The sequence below is a fragment of the Plectropomus leopardus genome, chromosome 12 (assembly GCF_026936395.1).
Source record: "Plectropomus leopardus strain MGB_pleo_1.0 chromosome 12, ASM2693639v1, whole genome shotgun sequence".
Taxonomy (NCBI): Eukaryota; Metazoa; Chordata; class Actinopteri; order Perciformes; family Serranidae; genus Plectropomus; species Plectropomus leopardus.
Window position 1 is genome coordinate 11,149,622 of NC_142187.1, and position 14,966 is coordinate 11,164,587.

The 14,966-nt window shown below is 38.9% G+C and overlaps 1 protein-coding gene across 2 annotated transcripts in view; it reads right to left on the bottom strand.

Moving 5' to 3' along the window:
- Positions 1 to 1,580: 1,580 nt before the first annotated feature.
- The window catches only part of LOC121951319 (contactin-associated protein-like 4), a 200,311-nt gene continuing 186,925 nt past the window's right edge, over positions 1,581 to 14,966 (bottom strand). Inside the window, exons 26-28 of one of the 2 annotated variants that reach the window (XM_042497596.2) lie at positions 11,424 to 11,642; positions 7,919 to 7,990; positions 1,582 to 6,466 (exon numbers count right to left, since the gene is read on the bottom strand). In XM_042497596.2, coding sequence (XP_042353530.2) covers positions 6,270 to 6,466; positions 7,919 to 7,990; positions 11,424 to 11,642 — 488 coding nt within the window. In that variant the 3' untranslated portion in view covers positions 1,582 to 6,269. Of the gene's footprint in view, positions 6,467 to 7,918; positions 7,991 to 11,423; positions 11,643 to 14,966 lie in introns of both variants that reach the window. The other variant, XM_088085078.1, reaches the window with a different exon arrangement.

Here is a 14,966-nt window from a genome sequence, read left to right on the forward strand (position 1 = left end):
TGAAAATGCATCATTGGTCTTTACGTTGGGAATAAAAACATTGGTGCAGCAAGTTTTAGCATCATTTTACTTCTTAACCTTAACTGAGCAAACTTTGTTGATTCATTATGTGGACATTACATCTGTGTTATCTGCTGAAATCATGTGTGAGCACCATAATTGTTTTTTACATGATCTTCACCACATAAGTCTTGCACTTTTTTATGAGGATCATTATGGCATAATTACTTTTTCATCATCACCACAAAACACTTGCTGCTCTCATCTACATGCAGATCTGTCCTGCTATAACCATACTCACCCCTCTGTCATCTGACACTAATACAGCTGGATGCAGCAGTAATTACAGCTTTTAAATCTGCTGTTTACATGCCTGAGAAGAAGCAGGGGGGAATAATTGAAGGATTTAAGTCATTAAAATGTCAACATGCCAAGCAAAGGAAAAAAGAGAAGCAAAGCAATGACAGAACGAGAGGATAAATGATGATGGAGGTGACTATGTTGTATGTTAATGTGACTTACAGATGACCTGTCCCATTCAGCCCGTAGATTTCTTAAACAAAGGAAAGCACAGAGAGTTAACTCGAGTTTAAATCATTCATCTGCGTGGAAGTGGTGCTGTGTTTACTCTGCATCCGCCAGCTGCATTGGAGTGAAATAGTTCTGCAAAGGCCCAATTTATCGACCATCGTGACACCGCTGTCAAACAAAGTACTCTTTGATAAACAGCAATAACATATGAGCCTTAGTGAAAACAAGAGGGTTACTCACTCATAATCAACCTGGTCCACATTTCATTCACTGGGCTGCTCATCATTCAATTCTGCAGGAAAGTGCTCTTTCAATAACTGCCTAAATATCAGCCCCTTTTAGTTTGTGCCCACTTGCTTTTATCTGTATTAGTGGCATGGCTCTATGGATGGCAGTGTTTTTCCATTGAATGGTGTCCTTCTTAGCTGAGCTGTAACAGTAGATAGCTCAGTTGTGCTGGGTGAGCTAGCTGTGGGTGCACTTAACTTCATAATAAATTTTAAAATTAGCTCACAAATTGTTAGTTCAGTTCACAATGTCTGTTTAGCATATTTTAAAAAACTAAATACTGTGGAGTTCAATATATTTACACATAGTATTCAGAGCATTTATATTCTACTTGTTTGAATATGCGTGTTAAACTTAGACACATGCACATAGGCTACATGTGGTGGGGCTGCACAGATTTAGTAGTAATAGTTAAGAGTTTTCATAAACAAACAATACTGGCACAGAAAACATGTAGGAGGAAATATAAATTAGCCTTTTCACTATGTAATTTAGCCCTTTGAGAGCTAAACAGATTGTCATGATGCCTTTCAGAAACATTGGTAAAAGGCAATGAGCTACTTATGAAGAAATTACCTAAAAATTAGCAAAACAAATTGTAAAAAAGTACAATAAGATTATACCTTAAAAATAGAAAAAAATAAAATGAAGAAAGTAAAAACAACACAAAACAAACAAGGAAAAAACTCATACAATTAACACTGATAATAATTCTTTAAAATAATTTTACATATATAATTAGAAATATATATTTTTGGACACTGTCCCCTAGCATCTTTAAAAAATATTTTCTAAATCTTCTAATTTCTAGCAATTTGCAGAACATTTCTATCTAAGTTGCTCATAGCCCTTTTTTCTCGTGTTTTCAAATCAAATTAAACCAATTTGTTATGTTTTTTAAGTTTTAAATACTTGCAAAGGTATCTGAACGCAGCACAAGAAAAATTATGTTGATCCATGTTTCGAAGGGTTAAAGGGATGCATGTATGACACAGTATAGACCACTATGACAGTGTACCATGTAGCATCATTTTAACACAGTGCCATCTCTGCAGCTTCCACCACAGAGCGAGTCTAAAAAGGAATACAAAGTAGTGAGCTGCATATAATCCCATGAGCTGCATGAATGCCAGCGCAGATTAAATGTATTGCTACTGCACATCAAAGGTTTTTTCAAACGTTAGTCTTGAATATGTTCATGTTTTCTTGAAATAGAGCTGTGTCCCAGTGGTGTTTATCATCCTAATCAAGCACATTAACCGTGGAGTGCACTGCCAACAGATGAGACTAAATCTTTTATCACATGTAAATTCTAGTTGGCAGGAGATTAGTTGATCCTTAATGCTGTTGAAGTTTTCTTCACTGAGTCTTTGATATCGCTGATGATGCTGAAGATGTCAGTTATCTGTTTCACATCTCGTCTCTGATCACCACCACTGAGAGGAGATTTGAATGAATCAAACAGGGGATCACTGATCTAAGGCAGCTGAATCATCTCGGGCGTCTTGAGTGTTTAAACGGGCAGAGAGGCTAAGTGGCTCTTCACAGAGATTCACTCTGACATCCTCTGCTCCTGGATGCTTCGCAGCTCTTCTCTCATCTCTGGTCTGCACAGTGTTAACAGCCATCAGAAATGTCAGTACAGACGGATGTGTATCCTCCCACACTACAGTTTGAAGGAGAAAATGCGAAAGATGTAAATGTATGTAAATGGTCCTCGATGCTGCGTGTAAGCTACATTTAACAAAGAAACAAGAGCTGTGTGTGTGTTGTTTTTTTTTTTTTTAAGAATCCTGCTACAACAAAAGTGAATTCCTTTTTATTCTATTGTGGCGGCACGTCAGCTTTCTGTCCTTCAAACATGTGAATATAACAATTGGACCAAAAGCGTAATGCATCCTGTTAACATTCATTCCTGTGGTGAATCATCTGTAAAGCAAAAAAAAAAACCCCTCCTCCTACAAAGAAGAACATGATCTTTAGAAAAAAACAAAGTTTTTTTATTTTCGTCAAACAGGATTTTGTTCATAACCAAACAACCAGAATTATGGGTAAAATCCAGATATTTCTATGGCATGTCACTCACACTCACAACATCACTGCTATTCACCAACACTACAGTTACACTGAACACACTTCAACCAGTGTCAGAGACTCACTGCTGTCCCTAAAAATCTCACTCCTTAACTGTCATTATTTTGCTTTTTTTCTTACTGTCAACAAATCCCATGAAAAGACCAAATTCAAAAACTTCATCATCAGTATCTGAGTTGAGTTATCAATATATAGTTTTATTTATTTATTTTTTAAAAAAGTCTCACCAATTTCCTAAATTAGCTGCTCACTGTAGATTTGAGCAAACAAACTCAAATAGGAGTAAACAATGCATTTGTTTGGGACTATTTTCAGCAGCGGATTAATACACAATTAGTAGCCCAGAGAGTATTAACAGGTTGAGATTGAATTTGGGGTTGATACTAAATTAATTTCAGTGTGTATTTGTAAAGTTTTTGGACAATATACTTACATATAGGCTTTGGCGACAGAAAATACCTTTTTGAGTGGGGACAATTCAGTGTTTTAGTGTCATTGAGGGATTTGAAGACAAGAAGGACACCTCAGGATATCATCATCATTATTAAGGCCCGGTCTCATCAGTGTTTAAGATGGCAAAATTCACGCTGAAGTTAATTCACCTGTGACAAATTGCCAGGGTCGGTGGATTTGCTCATAAAGGCAAAGTCCCTGAATCCAGGAGAATTTTTCCCATCAAGTTCAACTGTGGTGAACGTTGACCTGCAAGTTTGCACTGCAGTCCAGGAGTATCTTTGAGGGAATGGACAGACAGTGAAACCACAGTGGGGGGAACTGTTGCATCTTAGCTGTGTTGCACCCTCCAGTTTTATCATTTTAGTGGTATGAAGCATGATGGTAACATTAGATGAGGCTGGCAGAGAATACTGGCTGACAGTAGACGGCATTGCTTATCAGAGTTTAAATAATCCAACTTGGGCAATCTGGATAATTACTGGACATAAATAGAATAACTACATAAAAAATAAATATGAAATAATTTAATTTATAATTTACTTTATCAAGTTTGAGTAAAAATATGTCATGCATGTTTTGTTTTACTGACTGTTAAGTTTGTTTTTTCTGTGATGTCCAGAAGGTGTTGCCTGTTGGCTGTCTGCTGTCTGCCTGACTCCAATAAACGCTCGTTACATAGAAAATAGAAATAAGCTCTGTGAGCTGTTGTGACAAACTAGCGTAAGCAGGTTTCCAACTGGCTAGCATGTTAGTGGCCATTAATTTACCCATTAGGCATGTAAGTATTTAAATTTTAAATGTAAGAGAAACTAAAAATGTTTAGAATACCAAAGCGAATGTAAAACTGTATTTTTTTGTTCTGTCGCTTGAAAATGGCTTGACAAAACAAAACAAAAAAAGTTCACAGTGCCTCTACGCTGAGGCTGAAGGTCAAACATCTGTTTCTTTGCTTGTTTGCACGCATCACTGCACACATCTGTGACTTGCTGTTAACGATCTCAGTGGAAGCTGTCTGAAAAATTCAGATGTTCCTCTCTGGATCTTGACACACTTTATTTTGCTGTATTCTTATGCAGCATCCTCCAGCTGCGCTCAGTCGGCAAGATTATGTGGCTGTCAAGGTTACCTGTTGAGCTCCTCTCTGCAATCAAGTGCTACACTGCAGTCACTCCGCTGCAGGATGCAGGACAGTCACTGCTGCTTCTTCCTCTTCCTCACCAAAGAATGAACTCTCTGGAATCAAGGATGTGGCAAAGACAACAATGTGTGGCTTCAGCTGTTGTGAGGTAGGGAACAAAGGAAAACACAAACAAAGAGATGAATAATGCACTTTGAAGTTTTTGCAACTTTTGTCATTAAAATCCCATCTGCGCTTTGAGGTCCTGCAGAGAGACAGTGGTGTATGTTTGAAAAACAGCTGCTGTCGATCGTCTTTCTGCGTCTCACCCTCCCTCTATCAGCAGCACTCTTGACACATGGGTTGAATTAACACATGGGGGGGATTTGCTTCATTCTCAAGTGTTAATATCAGCCTGTTTTCATTATATTCATGTCTGCTTGACAGTATCTTTCGGATTATCTCTCTGCCTCACTCTGATCATCTCTCTGCTCTGACGAGTCACACACAATCCACCTGTCAGACCGAAGCAGATTAGCATTTCAAAAACACATTAACTGTCTCTGCGTGCAGTGAACGAGGTGACAGACAGCCGCAGTGTTAGAGAGTCGACGCTGCTGTCAGTGTTAAAAGCTTTACTCTTCAGAGACATTTAGAGAGCTGAGAGGGGACGCTCCCAGCAGGCGGCATACAGCAGGAATGAGAAAACTTTTACAGTAGAGTGAACAACCTGTAAAAGCCTTTTCATGAAGCCTGCAAACTATGGAAAACTAGAGACCTTCTCATGGATCCATTTTTGTTCTCTGCTTTTGTTGTGCTTTCATGTTACAATGGAAAGAACAGACAAGACGGAAAAAAAAGACGTATGAGGAAAGAAAACAAAGAAAGGGGTAAAAATAAAGTGGAAATAAATCCCTACTGTATAAAGTCTCCAAGTCTCTTGACCGGTCGCTGCCAGATTGCAGTGCACCATTTCTCAAACAGTACAAGGGCTCGTGGCAGTGATTGGAGTGTTTGACTTTGAAGACGCCACTTCTTAACACCAAAATTCGTTGGTAGCACGACATTGCTGGAGGAAAATCACTCATAAAAATGTTTAATTCATGTGCTTTCTGGAGTCAGAAAATCAAACAACGTCCTGGTATTTGGTGGATGTTTGCAGGCTGCAAGGACTCAAACAATGTTTACATAGTTTTGCTCAGGTTACCCTTAAATAGGGCTTTGAGGCTCCACAGCTCTGCACACAACAAAAAGCCATCACACGCCAACAAACCACCAAACACCAGCTCTTATAGAAGTGCTCTTCCTGAGGGCCTCATTAAGGGGTCATACATCTCCAGTTCCAATTCAGCAAACATCCATTCATTATCCTCGCAGAAACGTGCACCAGCCACCAACGGCTCCAGTCACGATTCCATGCACCCTGACTCACTTACATAAAGTTGTTTGATTAATCTAAATCATTAAAACAAAAATCACAACGCAGTAATTGCAACCTTTCAATATGACAGTGACACTAGTTAGCTGTAGACATCACTTCCACATTTACATTTTTGAATATTTACAACACCTTATAAGTCCAGCACTGTAGCCTGTTTGTATCAGTATATACACTATATACAATAAAAGACAAAACTGTGTGAATTGTTCCTTTTTTTTGCTTTCCATATTCTGTGGAGCCTCCAGCGAAGTCTCTGAGTGGCTCTGAGTGCAGCGTTATGTCCTGAGGCATGGCAGGACTCGTCTCTAAAACCATCAGTTCATCAGGTCATCAGGCCTCCAATTAAATGAAATACTCTTTTGGGTTTTCAGTGGAGACGCTCTGGGAGTCAGTCTGGTTGTTGAAAGGGAAATCTGGGCTGTCCTCCTGTTTGACTCCCTTCACTTCCTGGTTTCGATATGTTTCTTTTCTCCGGTAGAGGAATCTGGCAGTTATTGCGAGGCTGGTCACAATCACAAAGATCACCACCGCTATGACACCTGCAAGGTAGAGGATATTAACTCTGACATATCCAGACATACTGGCAAAAATATATCTGTTTGATTTTTTTTTACCGAGAGTAAGATGAGAAGATTGATACAAGTTTTAGCACAGCTGGCTCTGTGATGTGTTTGGCTTGGCTTAGCACAAATACCGGAAGCACTGGGAACATACTGGCCAAAATCCATAAAAAAACAAGCAAACAAAAAAAAACTTTGTACATAAAAAACAACAAATTATGATTTAGCCTACAGTTAGCTTAGACTCTGACATCTTTTCTTGAATAGCAGCAGGTGGACACAGTGACTGTACCCCATCCCAAGAAGGTGCAGACTTTTCACACATTTTTTAAAGTGTGTTGAATTTGAAGGGATATATTGGCAGAAGTAGAATATTTTAAGTACGTTTCTTCTAGTGTATAATCACCTGGAAACAAGAATCATTGTGGTTTTGAAACCAAAGTATGAACCTGAAAAATAAGCATATCAGGTCCCCTTTAAAGTACCACTTAAATATTGTTACATTAATAATGTAAAAATGATGCAATAATATAATAACACAGTACAACACAATGCATTATGAGTATTTTTACTTTTAGAATTTTAAGTACATTTGAAATCTGGGACTTTTGCTTTTAATTAAATACTTTTACAGTGTGGAATGACTACTTTTACACAACTAAATAACTCTATACTTTCACCGCTGCTGACAACCAGCTGAGCAGAGTATATATTATAATATTATAACTCAGCTGTGACATTTTAATGTGTGTTCTGAATCCTGAATCCTTGAAAGACTGCTGCTTGCTAACTGAGACGCTGACGTTCTGTGGAATAAATCTATCTTGTGGACTTTGGTCACAGAGCTTTGTGAAACTGCTGTGATGATTTCTGCCCATCTCTGCCTCCCCTGGGTGTGTGAACTCTTTTTGCCTGCAGTCTCGTTTGTTCTACTAATCTAAACTTCAATGCACAGTGAACAGAATTTAAAATATTTGGACTCTTCTGTTCAGCACATTTCATTTCCCAGAGAAAGTTTCATTTAATTGCAATTCAAAAATTGCAGCTAAAATCAGTTTCAAACTATATTACTTTGGTTTGCATTTGAAGATAACAGTGCAGAAGTTTCTCCATCAGCATTTCAGCTGGGGTTTAATTAGTTCAGCCGTCCTTTGTGCACTGAGACACAGAGTCACAGAGATTGATGGCCACTTTTCAAGAACTTTTTCTCTAAACGCTTATAGGAACTAATCAGTCTTCACTCTGAATCAATCTGGCTGAAACATTTTACTTTTGAATTATTTTTTTTTTGCCCATTACATCACCTTTTTCGCAGAATATCACTCATCAGTAAAATATTGTGTGTAACCTCTGACTGATTGATAAAAGAAGTTCAGCACAACCCATCCCCCGAAAAAAAACAAAACAACCCATAGTGAAACAGTTCAGTACCTCCGATCAGAGCCGAGTCAGTCCTGATGGCATTGACTAAAGGTTGACCTGAGCCCACTGTACCAGACTGGTCTACAGCAGAGAAAGAGAGGTAGAAGAAATGAAAGGCAAGAGGAAAAAAGAGGGAAATAGACAAAAGGTGAAATTGAAAACCCCCAGGAAAAATACCAGAAAAGCAGAGATGTTTTAAAGAAGATCCGGAGAGAAGTTATAATGAGTATATAAGAGCATAAAATAAACAGGTCAGAATCGAAAAAGAGACAAGGTGAGACATTCAGAGACAACATCACAGTATCATCATTCAGAGCAGACAAGGGATACAGCAGCAGCTCTCCAAAGGACTCTATTAAAGCAACATGAAGCTGGATGAAAACGAGACCAGAGGAAACTCCCCTCTGTGGTCCAAATTAATTATCTCATCAAGCACATTGTCATGAGTCTCCTCAACAAGGTGTACATACTTAATTAGCCTATTACACTGTTTGAAATAGCAGCTCCTACCAAGAATAGATACGAACACAGAAACAAAGAGAGAAAATAGCATGCATTCACAGATTTCTGGGCATACGTCATTGTCAGCGGCACAGTTCAACATCTTTTTTATGTTTGCAGTCTTTTAGCCAGCACTACTATCACATTTACCAAAACACAATATCAACTAGAATTACTGCCTCACGGTTGTATGCAGTTACAGTTTATATCCATGTCTGTGAAAATAATAATGCTTCACAGACCCCCCCCGGCAGCACAGATCTATACAATCAGCACAGTGTCATGGTGGCCACCCAAGATAAGTGCCAACGATTTAGTATCTGACCAAATGTCTCCTCTTCTGTTCTAAGATATGGCATTGAGTAATGGCCAGTTTTTTTTTTTTTTTGCAGAACATTATGATGTAAAATAAAGGTTGACTTTTCCATATCAAATGTCATCACTTTATATTTTTTTCCTATTAGACATTTGTGTGAAATTTTGTGATAATTAACCAAGGAATTCTGAAGTTCTGAACAAAAACATTTTCTGTGAGATTACAATGACCCTTGATACGGAAGCCCTAAAAGGACATGTTTCTATACTTTTGATTTTCTCAGTTTTCTCATGACAACGACCTATTTCCGGTTGTTTTCTCGTGATAACGACTTATTTTTCTCGTAATCTCGGGAAGACAAAACTGTTTTTTTCGTGATAACGGATTAATTTATCTCAGTTTCTTGACAAAATGGGCTTTATTTTCCCGAGATAACAAGATAAATTAATCCGTAGACAATTTTCTGGTGATTAAGAAAACAAAACATCATGCTGGTCACTGCGATAAGCAAGAGGAGGACATGATAATGAGGTAAGTTAAGTATATTTTTGCTTGTTTGGTGCTTTTGTAACTCTGATGATGCTACTTATGATTACCAGCCTGATGTTTTGTTTCCTTAAATCTGCAGTTGGTAACATTGAGAAGAGAGAGAATTTGAAAGAGTACAGCCTGCAGGCCCCTCTTCCTCCCTCTATGCGTCACCTGAGCCCCTCCTCACCGCCTCTGCAGACTCGTAACTACGGCAACCGATGCGGCCCCTGACACGACATGGCGAACGCACCAGTGAGAATGAAATACAAACAATAAAGGCAGAAATAGCGTGTTTTAATATAACTGTTGCTGACTGGATTTTAGCCAGAGATGTGGTCTTCATTACATTACCTGCGTATTTATAAACAAGCAGTCTGTGTGATGCTGGTGTCATGCAAAAAATTGTTCGTCTCCCAGAAACTGATTGCCATGGCGTGTGGCGGCCTGTTAAAGCTGTATCGCCCAGTATTCATGTCTTCAGCTGCTCTCAAATGGATTAAACAGTCATAGCATGTAAATGCATATAACTTTATGTCCGTGGTAAGAGCATAGGTATGTTTTTGTGAAACTTTAATGTTTCTTAAAACCCAATGTTCACGTTTGCCATTTATAGTTCCATAAGGCATGACATTTATGCGTTTATAGACAATATTGTTGTTTCTGTTGTTTATATGTGTTTAATGTCTAAAATCTTGTTTACATGTGGAAAGTGGTCTATCATACTGGGATGGGAAATGTAAAAATAAAGGTATTATCTGCTATTATCCTTATGAGCCTGCATTATATTACCCGCTCTGTACTCAAGATTATAACCACTTCAGCCCTTGTTACCTCCTTTGACCTGTTGAAATATCTTTAAAGAGCCAATACAACACATAAGAGCCTGCCAAAAAGTGATTGCAGCTCCTATATTGTCACTTAAAGGTTGCCTTAAAATGACCTGATTTCATTCATAGTGATATGTTTGACTGATTATAGCTCACCCAGTCATTTTTACCACTGTAAATACCTTTAAAGGGCCAATGCAATGCATAAAATGCAATTTCTTACATGTCAAAAAGTGATTGCAGCTGCTATCTTGTCACTGAAAAATTGTTTCTGCCTCATTCACTCACTTGATTGCATTCATAATGAATATATTTGACAGACTGTAGTACACCCTGTCCTTTTTTTACTAGTTGAAATATCTTTAAAGACCAATGCAACAAATACAATGCCATTTTCAACTTACCAAAAAGGGATTGCAGCTGTTATCTTACCACAGAAAGGTTGTCTTTGGACTCAACAATTAGATTGTTGAGTCCAAATGGACATTTCAGCCAGATCTGACGAAATCCCCTTCCCTTGAGATATCATGTTCACCAGAAAAGGATGGGCAGAGGTACAACCAGAAATTACGCCTCCAGCCTATTGCCAGCATGGAGGCATACAAAAGGGTAAGCAATAAAAAGGGTTTTAGGGGAAAGAAAAGAGCAGTGACATTTAAAATGAGAAGACAAAAACATCCTCTGAATAACCTTTTTTTTTCAACTCTCATCTGCATTCAACAACCACAGCTGATTCATAAAGCATATGGCTTGTAGATTCTCTTCATTCATTTGTTCACTGTGAAGTTAAAAATTCAGGCTTTTTTTAAAAAAACAACCTCATGGAGCAAAAGTCCTTGTTGTGCCCAGCCAACCCACCCCCATCCTCCACCCTCTGTGCATTCTGTATGAAAGCACCCTGTCGCCTCCAAGCTGCAGTAAACACAGTAGGCTTGGGCGGTATCAGCAGTCCCCTGCTTAGCCTGGTTGGCAATCCAGCCTTGTTTATGACCTGGAGGGCAAGAATCGGCCTGCCACAGACAGCAGTCCAACAAACTGTTGTCAAACCAACACAAACCACTGCATTAGCAATAGAAATGAGTACATGAAAAGTCAACTGGAAGAAAGACTGGTTATTGGATCCATGTACTGTGGTGGAGACATGGGAAGAAGATGGTGAAGAATCCCAGAACAAGGACTCTTTTTCATCACTCTCCCTGATGCAGCAGTCACCAAAGGACAAATTTTCAATTTCTGCAAGCTTTTAAACCCCAAACCCATCTCCTGTCACACAATAGAACCTAAAGAAATTACTGTGTTAAATAAAAACATCTTACAAACCTGACTGCTCCCCTCCTACCTGACAGGTGGGGTGTATTCTCTGCTGCATAGGGATTGGCTGAAGCTGAGGAGCCGCAGTTGGACTGGACTAAAGGTCCGTTAATGATGACAGGGCTGGTGTCCGGGTGGAGCAGAGCAGCTTTCAGAGGGCTGATGGAGTTAAAGTGAACCACCGAGAGACAACCTGCGAAACCGAGAGACGCCAACCTGGCCAGGTCTGGATCCAAGTCATCGGACTCTACGGAGAGAAAAATGAGAAACTTAAAATAATAATTCCTGACAAGATTTCTTAAATTAAAATATGATTTATTTTCGCCACATGCTCTTGAAGAGGAAATCCTTTTCTTGAGACAAAAGTATTTCTAAATTGTTTCCTAAACTCAATTTGTTTCATTTATCTCTAAAATTATTATTTTGACTTTTTGGGAAACACACTTGTTTGCTTTCTTGTCATGAGGTAGATGAAAAGATTAATGCCACTTCTTCAGCTTAGCTTGGCACAAAGCCAAGGGCAAACAGCTAGCCTCTATGTCCAGTGGTAACAAAATGCATCTACCAGCAGCTCTGAAGCTCAGTAATTAAGATCTTATAACTTGTTTTATCTGCTAAAACGTGGTTTTACAGGAGCCGATTGGAGCTACATTTACCATACAAACAAGAGATTGGTATAAATCTTCTTATCTAAATCTTGGCATGAAATCAAATAAGCATATGTAACAAAATGCCAAACTATTCCTGTAATATAAGAGCAGAGACCTGCTATATTCTTTGAGATACCAACTCTCATTTCTTGATTAAAAAAAGGAAGGACATTTTAAATGCTCAGTGTGAAATTAAACTTTGGGATGGGTGTGTGTTTTTGCAGTGTAGTTTTCAGAGCAGGGGTTAACTAACTGGAACCCTTGTGTTAAAGAGAGAGCTTGGGAATAAAGCTGCACTAGTGATTGAACTTTTAACCTTTTGTTTAGAGGCTACACGCTCAATAAGAATCACAACGCACACTGACAGGTTCATTGACTCGGTCTCACATTCCCCCGTTATCAGAGCAGGACAATGGTGGCAGCACATTGACTCTAATGATTGGCACACACAAACATCACCTCATTGCAGCAGACACAGTGTCAGTGATTCAGCATCCAGTCTGCATCTGTCATCCCCCAAGACAGATGTGCACTCTCACCTCTATCTGTTCACTGTATTGACTTAAATCCCTTCATCATTCACCTCAGCTCCTTCACAACAGTGTAAACAGCAGCTGCGGAGGCCGACATTACCGCTGTAAGCAGCTGCATCAGTGTCTGCTCAGATGACTGAGAGGTGACGCTGTTTTTCACCAGGACACATCTGCATGTTGATGAGAGCAGCAGGAAACATTACTGCAGCCTGTAAGCTCCTCTCAGCTGATACACTCTTCACTCCGTCACCTCCCTCCCCCTCTCTGTCTCCCTGTATTCCTTCCGGGTCCATTAGTTAGGCTGATGGATGACAGGGTTGACAGGAAACGACAGAAAAATCCACTTTCCTGCTGCTTTTCTGAACCCGTTCTGACTCTCTGCCTCTTCTGGTGTGACATAGGGGAGGACTGGACACATACTGACATGACGGGGTTAAAAAACACTCTGCTGATTTACAATATACTGGAGATTTACATCCAAACAGACAAAAGATCTCAGAGAAGTAATATTAGTTTCTCCAAAAGATATTTTGTGTGCATGTTTGCTATGACTCATGGATTTTGTATTATTGTACATATATTAGTTTTGAATCATTTTACAATAGATTTGGACAGATAAAGACAGATATCAACATTGTGAAATTAAGTTGCCAATGAAAATTTTCTTCTTATCATTTCCATATCCAAAAAATGCAAATAATTACATTTTTCAGCACTGGTAGAGTTGAAATACCAGAAAATAAATAAATAAACAATACCCAAATAACACATATTCATGCATACATATGTGCAAGTCAATCATAATCTTCTAAAACATTAATTAGTGAAAAAATAAACCTCCTTTTTTTATTTAGAGTGCCACAAGACACAAACACATTGCATTGCTAAAGGGCTACTTGAATTTAAATTTTGAATTTTAAACTAAAATTAGTGCCTTGCAATTGCCTGCCTCTGTGAATCAGTCAGGATGCAGTTACAGTTTACACCCATGTCTGTCCAGACTCATGTAGCCATGACAGTAGACAATGCTTTCAGGATGAACACCACAGATTAGTGTCACCAATTCAGTATCTGACCAAATGTCACCCCTTCTGTTCCCGAGTTATGAGGTTGACTAATGGCCAGACAACATTATGATGTCACAGTGAAGTGGACCTTGGACCTTTTGATTGTATAATCACTTAATCGTTTTATTGTATTTTTGTGAAATTTTGTCACAATTTGTGACCACCAAAATCTCATCAGTAAATTATGGATGTTTGTGCCAAGCTTGAGGGAATCCCTTCAAGCCCCTTTTTAGAGATTGTGTTTACAAGAAGAAAATGGACACGAGGTCACAGTGACCCTGACTTTTGACCACCAAACTGTTATCAGTTCATCCTTGAGTCCAAGTGGACGTTTGTGCCAAATTTGATGAAATTCCCTCAAGGTATTCTTAAAATACTGTGTTCATGAAAATGAGATGGAACGGGTCACACTGACCTTGACCATTGACCACCAAAATCTACTTAGTTTATTGTTTGAGTACAAGGATGTTGGATGTTTTTGCCAGAGATTCCTTCAAGGTGTTCTTAAGATACTATGTTTATGAGAATGGGACAGACAGACATCCCTAAAACATAATGCCTCTGGCCACGGCTTTTGCTGACACAAAGGCATAAAAATTCTCACAGATCTTAAACATAACACTTCTAAATAAATCTTATTTCAGTGCAAAATTAATCATTTTATTAAAGTCATTTTTTGGTTTTGGCTAATGCATGCCTCTGATGAAAATATGTGTAATTGCCAGTGCGTTTCCTGTTAAACTAGGCATGCGGTTGCTGTGTCACCGACTTATCAGAGAGCAGTGACTGCAGCCTGCAGCCTCTCGTGTTATTAACATCTTATATCTCAGTCCGTCTCTGATGGAGCCGCTCAAAGTAAACATGAATAAGTCATGACGGAACCAATTACTGTCTCACCCCAAGTCTGTTACAGGTCCCTGTCCGGATCAGTGAGGATGTGGTTTAACCCTGCCAGAGGGTGAGGTCTTTTTATTGGCTTAAAGACTGCGCAAGTGAGTTACAGGAAAGTAAACTCCTGGTTTAACTCGACCCACTCATTTACTGACGCTAAACATATCCGTACTTGCTGAAGCTTCTACCTGTCTAACATGTTTTTCTCTTTTTATCTCTCTTGGTAATGATGGAAAGTGAAAGGAGCTGCACATGATATCCACAACAACTAATCAATTATGCATCAAACTCTTCCACATTTGTTTTGACAGCTAACTTGAAACCAGCACAGATTCCGCATAATTGGAGACTATGCACAAAGTTGGAAGCAAACAAGTATTATTTAACAAGATTTCTATCTTGGTCTGCATTATTACTTTGCATTATTGAT